The sequence below is a fragment of the Bidens hawaiensis genome, unplaced genomic scaffold (genome assembly GCF_021521415.1).
Source record: "Bidens hawaiensis isolate Kalapana, Puna unplaced genomic scaffold, B.hawaiensis_p1.1 tig00059211_1, whole genome shotgun sequence".
In the NCBI taxonomy this organism is placed as follows: domain Eukaryota; kingdom Viridiplantae; phylum Streptophyta; class Magnoliopsida; order Asterales; family Asteraceae; genus Bidens; species Bidens hawaiensis.
The window spans coordinates 1-13,933 of NW_027500679.1; the positions used below are offsets into that span (position 1 = coordinate 1).

At 33.3% G+C, this 13,933-nt stretch overlaps 1 protein-coding gene across 2 annotated transcripts; it reads right to left on the bottom strand.

Moving 5' to 3' along the window:
* Positions 1-1,627: 1,627 nt before the first annotated feature.
* LOC143602613 (E3 ubiquitin-protein ligase UPL6-like) lies at positions 1,628-13,503 on the bottom strand. Of its 2 annotated transcripts, none has more exons than XM_077079660.1 (26): positions 13,329-13,503; positions 13,139-13,236; positions 12,837-12,964; positions 12,629-12,740; positions 12,353-12,533; positions 12,072-12,254; positions 10,767-10,949; positions 10,618-10,687; positions 10,410-10,528; positions 9,338-9,639; positions 9,162-9,258; positions 8,951-9,085; positions 8,792-8,875; positions 8,044-8,130; positions 7,822-7,962; positions 7,599-7,724; positions 7,402-7,500; positions 7,203-7,270; positions 5,266-5,332; positions 5,019-5,189; positions 4,846-4,935; positions 4,077-4,157; positions 3,887-3,960; positions 3,134-3,205; positions 2,965-3,054; positions 1,628-1,895 (listed from the first exon to the last, which is right to left on the bottom strand). In XM_077079660.1, exons 1-26 carry the CDS (start codon positions 13,488-13,490, stop codon positions 1,829-1,831), a joined length of 3,087 nt encoding a protein of 1,028 aa, XP_076935775.1. In that variant the 5' UTR covers positions 13,491-13,503; the 3' UTR covers positions 1,628-1,828. The 2 variants fall into 2 exon arrangements, with proteins under 2 accessions (XP_076935775.1, XP_076935774.1); XM_077079659.1 differs by having other exon boundaries at positions 1,629-1,895; positions 10,615-10,687.
* Positions 13,504-13,933: the final 430 nt, after the last annotated feature.

Below are 13,933 nucleotides of genomic sequence, written 5' to 3' on the forward strand. Positions count from 1 at the left end.
GTTTTTGAATATTTTAAAACATGTAACCTTTTTTTTTTGAACTTCTTAAAGTAAATAAAATGAATTTTATGTTAATTGTTTTTTTTATTTAACATGTTATACAAATACGAATCGTATAACACCGCTCTTGATTATAATTCAGCATTTGACTTGCGTAAGCCAAAAGACTATAATACATAGCAAACTCAACAAATGTAACACGATACAGATTTAAGTTCACCATTACACGATACACGATACAGACTAATCAATTCAAACACGCTGACACTCATAGCATTAAGTTCAATATGTTGTTTACCATTGCTCTGTGGGTGAACAACAAAAGTAGCATGAGCCTCTTCAGAAATCAGAAGAACACAAATCATCACCTACACAAGCAGCGGAAACGAAAAACGAAAAAAAAAATAATATTTTACACTGTAACCGGTTGGAACCGGTTACAGTGTAAGAACCGGTTTAGGAACCGGTCAGAACCGGTTCCACCGGTTCCGGGTCCGAGGGTTGGGGAACCGGTTCGGTTCCCTAACCGGTTCGACCATGGAACCGGTTTAAACAGTGATGTTGACTAACGGAACCGGTTCTGAACCGGTTCCGATTCCTTTGACCAACCCGATTTGATCACCTATAGGCATTATGATAGGTTCAATTCAATTACTAATTTTCTCTCTTTTTTTTAACGAATTTGGGTGTTTATTTGTCACATCAAGATTATGTTATTGTTATTTATTTTTTATCCTGATTAAATGCAGATGATGTTGAATCCTGATATTAGGAATAAGTCAATTGCTAAAGTTGTATTGAATTACGGGTTCTCGAAAGACGCTCTTTTTTAAGTCCCTTTTTAGTAATGTGAATTGTCAAGTTTGTAAACTTTATGGGAAAACATTATGATCACTTCTAATGCCAATTTAGAGTTGTTTCATTTGTGAGTATGATCGACAAAAATCTGCATTGTTCACACTAGAAGTTAACTCTCATTTGAACATTTTGTAACACTTTAAAACATAACTTTATGCACTTATTATTTAACTTTAATTGTGTTTACATTTAAGTTACTTGGTTGTATGTTATTTTGATTTTAAATTTTTATAGATTATATTTATTAATATTAATGTGTTAAAATAATTTTTTTTCAACTGTGTGTAACATACACGCGGGATATAAGCTAGTAAATATATATAATTCAACTGTGAAACTTTTCTCTCTTGGTGGATAATAGTTCATGTGTGAATAGCTTATTTATTCAACTATGAAATTGATTTGAAATATAGTTTTAAATACGGTATTTGCTATTGAACTTACTCTACTTTTGATAAAGGTATGCACATGTTTAATCACTCATTCGCTAATAGTAAGTAGCATTGTAGGGCGATAGAGATCGGTGAGTCAGTGATTAGAAATTATTGATCTGATTAAAATTCATATGTAAATTTTAAAACTTACATATAAATTTTCAACTTTGATTGATTTTGGACATAGGGCACCAATCGGCGACAAGTCGGTAAGAGTCACTAAGGTATTAATCGGAGATTAATTGGTGTTTAGTTGTGATTTTTACAGCCAACACAAATACAATAATAACACATGAACAAAGAAAAGTGATGATAGAATATCAACTAGCCATTGGTTGAACCAGAAATTGAAAAACAATCCATCTACAAAATCAATTCAAACCCTCTTTTTCCCTTATAAAAATGTCATATTCTACATTGCATTGCAGCTGCAAGACCACAACTACATTATGTACATCATGCTCTCCTTAAATATCAAACATATCACCTACCTTTGGTTTCAGTTTGATTACCGCACGGTCTAAAACAAAATATGTTCAACTTAAATCGAATCCCGCTTCCGCATTTATAGCATACAACAGCTTCTGCTCCATTTGCTCTTTACTGGAAATATATGTTCAAGCGTAAATAACTACTTTCTTTTGTAATACCATAACAATAAAACTATAAATACCTAAACATAGCGATTTAAGAGGTTATATGCATTTAAAATACAGTCAGGGCTGGCTACCTGTTTAGCTAATAAATCATGAGGCAATTTAACATATACCCCCTAAAAACTTGCATAATATCATATTTACCCGGGAAAAAAACAAAAAAAGAAAAACTGATCACATATATCCATTTATTTAATTACTTCAAAATCCATATTTACTTATTTCGTAAACGAACTGAACGTTTTTATGTTCGTTTAATAAATGCCACACATAAACAAGGAATTCAGTTCGGTGAACGAACACGAACAGAGATCGCTTTTGTTCAATTGTGTTTGTATGTCTAATTGTTAAGCAAAGGCAAATGTTTTATCGATGTTTAAAGCTATAAAGTTAGACTAAAGGTCTGAAGCTAAATCATTCAATCTAGATATTTATACAAAGTTATTCTCGTACTATATGTCTGAGGTAACTCATCAAAATCGCTTTTGTTCAATTGTGTGAACATTTGGTAATTTGTTTGTTTATATTCATTATATATTAGTCCATTCATGTTTGTTCATGTTCATTAGTTTATACTCGGTCATTAATTGTTTTTATACTTTATGTTGTTTTATCTTCTAGTATCCTAACATTTAATTTTTTTTTTCTTAGTTTCTCATCTCAACTCTCATACAAGAAACCCTAGTACCTAAATTTCACAAACCGAATGGAATGTCTTGTTCGTGTTCGTTTGTTATGGAGTGATTTTGCTTGTGTTTGATACTTTAAAAAACTATAAACAAACAAACGAAAACAAATTCACGTAACAGTTATTGTTATACAAAACCTTCTTAAACTCAAGTATCAGGCGTTATTACTCAAAAGAAATATTTAGTGAACCGTTTGTTTGTTTGATAAATGCTTAACAAATGAGCATGAACAAGATCCATTTCGGTTCGGTAATTCGCATATCTTAATTTAATATATGACCATTATACCTTATCTTTCTTCTTATGAATTAGAGAACAATAACAAACCTTCGATATGGAGGAAGCTTTAACAGATTCATACAAGTTGCTGATGTCGGTAATCGTCCAAGAGCTTCTTCAGAAGCACTACCAGCAGCTCTGTAAAACCAATAAATAATACACCAAATAGTACGTATTATATTATTGTAAGTTTCACCATAATATATAGACATCGTACCGTTGTATACAAAATAAGGGTTCCAAATACTTGAATCCTAGCAGAGGACCTCTTGAACATCCCGTCACAAACCTAAAAAAATATTTTAGCAATTATAAATTTAAAAAGATTGTTATTAAGTTAAAAAAGATTGAGCCTATATATATGCAAAATCTGAAGCATTGAATATTAGAGGACTAGCTTAGAATTAACATAAAATCAAAAATAGACATTACGAAACTGATTAAACTAGAACAATAAATGAATAAAAAAGTAATAATAACTAGGAGTGTAAATGAACTGAACGTTTGATGAATCGTTCATGAACAGTTTGACAGGAATTCGTTTATGTTTATTTGATAAACAAACGAACATGAACACATGTGTCTCGTTTGTTCATTTATGTTCGTTAGTTTACATTTGTTTATCTTCGTTCTTTTACGTTCATTAAAAATTCTGTTAAAACTTTCTAACCTTGTTATAATATAGTCAAGTTTTAATAACTTTTTAGGCCCAACACATTGTTGTTCACAAAATTAGTCTTGGCTCAGTTATGTTCGTTCATAATATGTTTACTTATGTTCGTAAATTCTTTTACATTGTTAACAAACGAACCTAACGAACAAGAACACATTTGTTTTATTAACAAACAAACACGGACAAGAAAACTCCTAATTGTTCCGTGTTTTATCATTTGTTCGGTTCGTTTAATTGAGTGTGTACGTTCTATTCATTTACAAGCCCTACTAATAGTGTCAAAGAAGTCAATCTTACTTCAAAAACTTGTGCTGATTTTCCAAGGAAAAGTTCTTGAGAATCTCCCAAAACATCTCAATGACATAATGTTCCTATAAAGATAATAAATAGCACGTATGACTTCTGATAGAAAGTGCTGGTAGATTAAATTTAAAGAAAGTGCTGGTAGATTAAATTTAAATAAGAATAAAATAAAATCTAAACTTACACGATGATATCCGCCAGCATAATTTGTGTTTGAACGAAGATCATCCACATCGAATCCATCAACTGACCCTGATATAAGAAGCTGCAGAATGTAGTTGAAACAGAAAACAAACAAGTTAAGTGTGCATTAAATGTAATTATAAAAATATAAAAATATAAAATAATAATCTAAATCTAAAAAATATATATACATAAATTAAAAAAAAATCATTCAGAAGACCAACGATTCTGAACCCTTAGCTGCTTAAAAAACTTGTTTGCACTGTTTGACGGAAGTGTTCATAATTAATAGGCTTGGAAACCAACTCAATGTTCAGTGTTCATGAACCATTTGACGGAAGTTCGTTTATAATAAACGAATGAACATGAACAGCATATTTTGTTCATTTAACTAACTGAATAAACATGAACACGTCTCATTCTATCATTTATGTCCCGTTAGTTTACATTTGTTGAGTTTGTTCGTTTACATTATTAGTTAATATATACATTTACCTTTTAGACCTATTACAATTCACTCTAGTTATAATAACTCCTCAGGCCCAAAATCGGTTTTAGCTCAGTTTTATTTGGTCACTTATGTAAAGCTAAGTTAGTTCGTTTATGTTTGTGAACCATTCATTTATACTGTTAATAATAAACAAATATACACGAACAAGTTCATTTTCTTATTGAATGAACATGAACAAGAAAACCTGTTCATATCCAATTGTATGTTCGGTTAAAGCTAATAATAATCCACATCTCTACAAATCAAAAGATCACAAGACCTGAAGTTCATGCTCGTTAAACATGTCAATCCAATCTTTCTGAATAAGCTGTTGAAATCCTCTTAAGAAATGAGAACTTTGTAGGCGTATCTAAAAACACAACGCATATATGAGTGACGCTTAACATAAATAAAACTACAAAAGATATAATAAAAACATAATAAATAAAACACCTGAGTATTGAGACGGTGATTGGCAACAAGATGAATAAATGTGATAACATTGTCATTACCAACGCGTACATTCTTTCCATTTTGGATTAGTTCTTCTGCTGTTTGTTCCCCGAAGTCATTATTAAAAATTACAAAGTATAATTCTAACTCTGCCAAGTCACCTTCATACCGCTGCAATAAAAGTTTGTTCAAAAGAGGTTACAATTCTCTTACAACTTAAAAACCATTATTTTTTCAAAAAACAAACCTTTAGAAAAATAAGGTGGCGATATAATTCAGGATCCAAAGACGGCAAATCATTCAAATAGTTGTGCCTGAAAGGGGATTATAGTTAGAAAATGCAAATAAAGGCATGATGGAGAAATTAAAACAGAGAATTACAAATTTTGTCCTTTGAACAAAGCCAATTTATGGATCGTGTCCCTTTTTTAGTTTGTTTACAAGCGGTGTCCTTTAAACATTTTTTTCCTACACGTTATGTCCTTTACGCTAACTAGGCTAGAAAAGCTCAGTTAAATATCATCACGTGAGTCGCATGTGAGGGCTTTTTGGTCTTTTCGACGAAGTGATTCAAATATATTATTGTAAAAATAAATAATAGATATTAAAGAGACTCTCTCTCTCTTCTAGTCTTCTTTCTCTCTCTCTCTCTACTCCTCTCCCTCCCTGTCTCCACACCAACACCACCACTTCCTAGCCACCATACCAACCACCGTTCTCAGCCGTGACCCCACAACTACCATCACCAAATCAACTCCCTTTCTTCTTAGGTCACCACTTACCATATCGCCGGAGATCTTGCCTTCCAATGGCTGCTGCACCTTCGGCCCCACCATCCCACCCACCTTTCATCTTCATTCAACCCACCAACCACCACCACCACCCTGCTCACCAAATGGACCATCGCCACCACACCATCACCATTGCAACACCCACGTTGTTCATTTTCTTTTACCACAAAATCTGTACACCCTTATGTAAATTCGGCACCATCTCCGATCGTCTTTCTGTAAATCCGGCACCATCTCCAGTCATCTTCTCCGGCGAGGAAGACGACGGGATTGTTATAAATCTGCTGCAATCCTAATTAACCGCACAAATCGAAACCCTAATTAACAGCAACCATCCTCAACAGCCCTCACTCTGTTATTTGATTTCTCCACCTCCATCATCGCATCTTCTGTGGCTGAAATCATTCTACATCGGCTGGTCTTCATCCAAAACCCTAATTGAACTCCATTATTTTATTTGGGGAAAAGAAAATGATGTGGTCGGCGAGCGGTGGTTGTTGCGGAGTAGGGAAATTCGCATCGAGCCCTAATTTGGGTTATTGAATTGAAGCCCTAATTGGAGGGGAGAGGGGGGGGGGGGTAAAGAGGAGGGAATTGACAATAAATTTGCAGGTATAGATGAAAAGACCAAAAAGCCCTCACATGCGACTCACGTGACGATATTTAACTGAGCTTTTCTAACCCAGTTAGCGTTAAAGGACATAACGTGTAGAAAAAAAATGTTTACAGGACACCGCCTGTAAACAAACTAAAAAAGGGACACGATCCATAAATTGACTTTGTTTAAAGGACAAAATTTGTAACTGCATTAAAAAAAATAAATATAATACTATAAACAAGTAAATATGGGTGTTGTATCGCCTTAACATTGTTTGTTCATTTAGTTAAAAAAAACATGAAAACAAGTCTCCTTAGTTCATTTATGTTCATGGACGACCGTTCATTTATGTCCGTCTGTTTGGAAACATTTCGTTATATATTGTAACTTTTTAGGCCAGTCTAATTGTATAAAATTAAAATAGCACCAATAACAACTTAGTCTAGTTTTATAAAAATAAAATATCACCAAATAAAATTTAGTCTAGCTTTATTATTTTTTTGCCCAATAAATGATGCTCAGGCTTACTTATAACTGGTGTTCGCTCGGTTATGTTTGTTCAGTTATGTTTGTTCGTTCGTGTTCGTGTACATTTGTGAACCGTTCGTTACTACCATTAACAAATGAACGGGTAAACACTCAATTTCTTAACAAACAAACACGAACAAGATACTCGTTCGCGTTCGATCATCTGTTCATGTTTGTTCGGTTATTTACAAGCTTATTTTCTCCATTATCTCAAATGAAACAATTAGGAGAGCAATATACACTTATTTAAACTATGAAAATACTTACTTTTGCTTCAGCTTGCTCAAAAAAAATGTAGCAAATGGTATATCAACCAGAATCCCTTCAAACATTGCCTGCAACATCACGAATATGAGAAATAATCCCTCATAAAAAATCAGAAATTATGGCAACTAAAATATTACATAAATAATGGCATGTGGTTCTAGATGATCAAAAGAGAAGACGATATCAAATAGTTTTGCACCTTTCCAAGAATAATTCCAAGAAAGTGGAAAAATTGCAGATGTTGTTCGTGTATCATTCCCGATCCAGGATTAGGATATAATAGGTGATCAATTGTCTCCTAGATATATCAAAAGCAAACCTTAAATTTACAAATGATCAAAAGCAAGTGTATGTGCAAGACACAAGATTATGTTGTACAACTGTATAGGTATTGACCTTAAATAGTCCATACTGCATATCAAAAGCTGCTCGAGTGATATCCTCCATAAAGTCTTTAAAAATCCCACCACCATCAATGCCCGCCTCCTCTACTCCAAATTCATTCACAAAAGTAACCCGAATCTACATGCCCATATCACCATCAAAACATGAAACATCATCTTATATAAAAATTTTATAAAATAGAAAATAAAATAAACTTGATGCAACATATATGTACCACTCCACGGAGATCTTCTTCAGATAATGTGCTCAACTGACTAAAAGCATCTTCTAGAACACCGTCTCGTCTTATCTTAAATGTGGTTCGGTTAAAAAGTGAGTGGGACCCGGGTCTTTCCTTGATTGCAGCAAGCTGTGACTGTAGAGTTAAAATATAAATATGAATTATGAACCTTGGGTATAAACAAGATAGAAACTTGTAACAAGAGTTTTAACTCACAGTGAATAATTTAACTCTGCTAGTAAATGGCACCAAGAAAGGAGCCTGTTTCAGTATGTCATACGCCCTTGTGTTTTCAATCATAGCCTGCTAGCCACGATGATGATGATGATGATGATTAAATAATAATAATAATAATAATAATAATAATAAGAAGAAGAAGAAGAAGAAGAAGAAGAAATTGCACAAATTATCCCTATGATTTGACCACATTGCAAGTTTGGTCCACATATTCCAAAATTTGCAAACTTAGTCCAAACATTTGTGAGAGGGTTGCACATTTAGTCCCCGCCGTTAATCCCAGATAGTTTTTAACGGAAAAGTGACGTCATGTGTAATTCATGTAAGAAGATAATTCTCTGTGTTCAAATTTGGAACCCTAACAAAATACTCTTTTAAACTGCATAACTCAAAACGTTGACTTCATCAGCTTCGATTATGAACCAAACCTTTAATCATGCATTGATCAAAGGTGATAAAGTCGACGTTAGGAGTTTGAAAGTGTGTTTTATTATTGTTCAAATTTCGAAAAAAGACTATTACCCACATAACATCATTTTTTTGTTAAAATTTAACTGGTATTAACGATGGGTACTCAACGTGCAACCCTCTCACAATTTAAACTAAGTTTGCAACTTTTTAACCCCAAGAACCAAACTTGCAATATGGTCAAAGTGTCAAAAAACAGGGACCATTTGCGCAATATTCTCTAACAATAAGTTAATGGTGAAGCAAGAATAAGCATTGCCTGAGAAATGAAATGATCGTTAACTCCATCCGCATGGAAGTTACTTGGATGTACAAACTGCCTTCTATTATTCCAATCTTGCAACTGTATTGTAGATTTACAAATCATCTCAAATCAAAATATGAAAAAACTACAATTATTGATGCAACTTCTTCATACCTGTGAAAGAAGTTCAGAAGCTGCAACAATAACCCTATATTGAACAAACTCAACACGGTGCTTCTTTAACGAAAGAGTGTTTGTATTAAACTTCATTGGTGCCACAGGGTTTAACCAAAGAATCTGCCACAAATCCTGTACAAAGAAGCAACAATAAATATAGTGACAACGACTGACGTCATCAATCAAAAAAGTAACAAAGAAAGAATACCTGTTTTAGCATAACAATCAATAATCTGATGTCCTTTAGTGACAAAGGCTTTTCCTGCTCATAGAACTCTTCATTGTCAACAATCATAAGCATGTGCCTAATTACAAACATATGATTTTGAAGTTATATTAAATTATCATAAGTTAAAAGATATAATAAAAAAATAAGATGTATACTTGTACACGGGGCAGAAAACCGCTAAAGGGAGGAGCCAGCCGAAAGCATCAGCGGGCAGGTATGGTGATACAGTCGACAAGCAAGACCAATTTTGATTTTTATGGCATCGTTTCATGAAATTCCAGAGTACAGATACTAGCTCGGTTCTATAAGCTAAAACTGTCATGATACGCTCCAGGGGCAAAATGGTAAAAGTCACATGGAGAAAAGAACAAGCTGCACCAATGGCTGCTGCTTCCTTGTCACTTATTTTATCGGTTGAATCAGCAACAAGTGAAGAGTTTCCAAAAAGTACATTTGTCTGTTTGGCAAGTAGAGAAAGGAGTTTAAGAATAGTCATTTATTTCTGAAAAGTAATATGCAAAAACAGGATGATAAAAATCTCTACAGAATATTACAAAAGCCATAAGCCATATTACTAATACAATATCATTTCTTTTAAATATCATGTGGGACATTGTAAGCATTTGACTACACATTAGGTGGCTTCACTTGTGTATTTATTTAACAATCTTCTTTACAATTGAAGGGCATCATAATAAAATTCCATTTATATATGGTAACGTGCAAGTATGTATATGATAATTATTTACAAATTCACCAAACAAAATTATAGTTTTTGTAATCTATTTAATTCTTTTATTCATTTGTGTTTATTTAATATCTCTACAAAATTATTGTTTTCATAAATTATTAAGAAAAATATTCATTTGCGTTCATTTAAAATGTTCTCTACAATCATTCGGCATGTTAACAATTTCTTTCTCTTGCATATACGCTTACGTGCAAATATGTATAGGTACAATTGTTTACAATACGATAACATACAAAATTATAGTTTTCATAAATTATTGAATTATTATATAGAAAACAAGCTTTGCAATTCTTTAGCAATAAAGCATTTTATGATTGTTTTCCTTCATACATGTACATTTGTATATATGTAGGGCACCTTTTGAGTATTTAAATATAATACTTCTATAAATAAACTTCTTCACTTGGTAGTATACAGGTTTGCATATGAATGGGTTGAAATAGACACCTCTAGTACAAAACGTCAATATAGCATACCAGTTGTAAGAGAAAGCGCGGATCTACAGCATTTGAAATCTGTTTTTCCAACTCTTTACTAAGAGGTACTACTTCTGGTGCATCATCAATAACCATATCATCATCACCCGTTACTGAATCTACAGTATATTAACATTTTTTTAAATAAGACTAATTCAATAATCAAGTGAATTTTGAGTGCTGAATAACATACTTTCTTATCTACTACCTGTATTTGATGTTTGGATAGGGGGGAGTAACTCCAGCAATAAAGTTGCAACGTTAGCAAAATCTATAGCCTGAGAAAGATAATGTAATTAACTTACTAACACAAATTCTTTTTCAAGAAAACAATAGAAAGAAAATGCATTTGTGTACCATATCATATGGGCATGCAGGCCGAGCCAAAGCAACTCCAACTGCTTCCAGTAAATTACCAAGAAGACAGGTATAACCAGGGGATTCAACTGACATGTCAGCAGGCAATACTTTTTCATAACTTTCAGTACATGTTGCCATATTATGAAGATAATGCTGGCATAATCCTCGTGTAACATAAATCTGCACATAAAACAATTATTGATTGTTTAAAAGTAACATTGAATAATCAGAACCCGGTACAGCTGAATATTATCACAAGAAATCGCAGCAGATTCGAACAAAAGAAATTAACAATCGTATATTGCATTGCATACATAATAATTAAGATAATGGACCCTTTAAATAGGACCCAAACTTGAAAGACAAAAAAACCCTAAATTATTAAATAGAAAACTACATAAAAATCCATCATCTATATCCTACAATAAAACTCCAGAAATAAACAAACTGAAAATACACTTATAATAAAAGACCGACTCTAAAATAATCTTAGCCCAAATCAGACTTCACTCAAATTCTTACCTGATTTACAACTTTACATGTGAACCCAAAAATTCAAAGCAACAATATGGTATTATGGTTGTACAAAATAGTGTTTGGATGTGCCTCTACTACTTTTCATTATATTTCAGCAAACAAAAAGCATTTGTGAAGAGTATAAAAGAGATGTTTCATGAGATGGGAGTAAATGTTATTAGGTTAGGTGAAATAATGAAAAATAGGTAACTTTTAGCATGCGCTTAACTATTTGTTGCAGTTGTAATGAAAATGATCAACCAAAACTAATTACTACCTAGACATACAGAAAATAAGAAATGTCTTGCTTGTGGTGCGCGCATATGATGTATATATATGTGTGAACCCTCAGGTGGGCAAAAGTGAAATTGCACTAATTTTGACGTTTTTTACTAATCTCGTGAAAATAATGTTAAAGTGACGGAAGATTAATCAGGCATCATGTCGTGGCGTTGATAGCCGAAAGACAAGGTTACATGCACCAATCGGCCGGTGTCCCGATGATTGAGTGTTATGCGTCTTATGTCTAAGGCTTGATGCTAAACTACTATCGAGCCGGGTGTCTCACCGGAAGCACTCTCTCTATTCCTGTGAGATAGAGGTAAGGCTGTCTACATCTTACCTTCTTCAAAGTCTACCATAACTTTGCTATTGGTGGGATATACTGAGTATGATGATGATGACATACAGCAAATAAGAAGCACAAGCAATCCAAACATTTAAATTTGATTATTGCAACTTCAAGTCGCAATGATCAAATAACTAAATCTAAAACACTTCAACTACCTCCTTCAAGTAGGGAAAAATCTGCCATAGAAAAGGAATTGTAAGAATTTGTGAAGTAAAGCTACATTTTAGGTCAACATCTAGACAAACACAATGTCCTTGACCAGTATGAGCAATAACTAGAGCAAGAACTGTCTCCATCAAAGACACTTTCTCGACGCGCCCTTCAGATTTATAACTTTCCTACAAAACAGCACAACCAAACTTTAACGAGTAATATCGGATTATATTTTGCCTAGTAACAAATCAATTGGGTTGAAAGTGGAAGTTGAAAAGTATACCTTTCCAGTAATAACAAGCTCCCGGAATATGCAATATATGTTTTTCTGCAAAAGATAGCTGACTATCTTACAAGGCCATGGAAGTTTGGGATCAATCAACATTGCTACTGCTTTCAGCAGGATATTAATCGGAGAACCAGAGTCCGAAGAGGTGGGTAGCAGTTCGTCCTTGAACTGATATCTGTTCAAAATAACATATTACTCATTTACTCCAACAGAAAACAAGAAACCATACATGTATACATATATTCGTATAATACATCACATAAGACAAACCTATTATAATGTACAGCCTGTATACAGGCATAAGCAAGCATCTTAACCCTAAAATCCACCAGAGCACGATTAGACAAATAATCCGAGCCACCAAAAAGCTTCAAAACACCCCCTGCCACATGATAAACAAGTGTAAATACTGAATACCATAAAGATAATTTCTTATGGTAAAAGTGGATTTATTTATAAAATGGATAAAAAAAACTACCACTGTCTTTCGCAAACTGTGAGAGCAAACGGCATGTCTCCACAAGCGTAGAAAAGTCAGAAACGTTATGTGGACTAACAAAATAATGCAACTCCCGAAGAAAATCTGAATCGGGTCCAAAGCATTGGCTGAATGATGAAAACAAGCACAAGCAAAGAGTTAGATGCCACAAGCTTCTACTAAGAATTAATGTGCCAAATATGATTAGAAACTTAATAATGCTGTTTCAATAACATTTTGATAAAACAGTTACTTTATGCATAAAAACATATAAAACGCACAGCGTTGGGAAGTAACAGCACCTGTCTGCTCTTTGACAGTGTTTGCCATAAATGGTATAAAAGCGTTGTCGTGCATTTCCACGCTCTGCTTTCACCACTTTTCTTCCTCTAAAGCATTTCTGCAGAAAATGATTCAATGACTACTACTAGTGTTGTAAACAGTATATTATATTATTATATATGAACATGTTTGAGATCGAAATGAAGGTGCCTGAATGACGAGAGCGGCTGAGTTCTGTTGGCGCATCCATGATCGTTTGTTCCTCTCTAACTTGGCCTGCTCCAAAAGCTTCTTCCTGTCTCGTTCCTTTGAACTACGGCCCCCTAAATCCACTCGCTTCCGATTCGAAGAAGGATCACCACTGAAAAACATTATTATTATTATTATTATTATTATTATTATTATTATTATTATTATTATTCAAACCCCCCCCCCTCAATTCGACTCAACTAAAGCCCTAATTCTACAGAAAAAACAACTTCGATTGATCTATGGAACCCTAGCTATTATTATTATTATTATTATTATTTAAACCATCGAAGATTGAAAACAAACAACAAAGAAATTTGGTTTCAATTTGACCATCGAAAGGAATGAAGAATCAAATGAGATGATTGAAAAGCAAAAAGAAAAGGGTTTATATGCACACATATATATATATATATACACACACACGACGGGGAAGAAAATATAAATTAATTTTCGTTTCGTAGGGAGGAAGAAACCAAATTAAGTTTTGGGAATTTTTTGACATTTAAAACGACCGAGTTAGTTAACAGTCGTAATATCTATCATACCATGTGTTACGAGTGCAG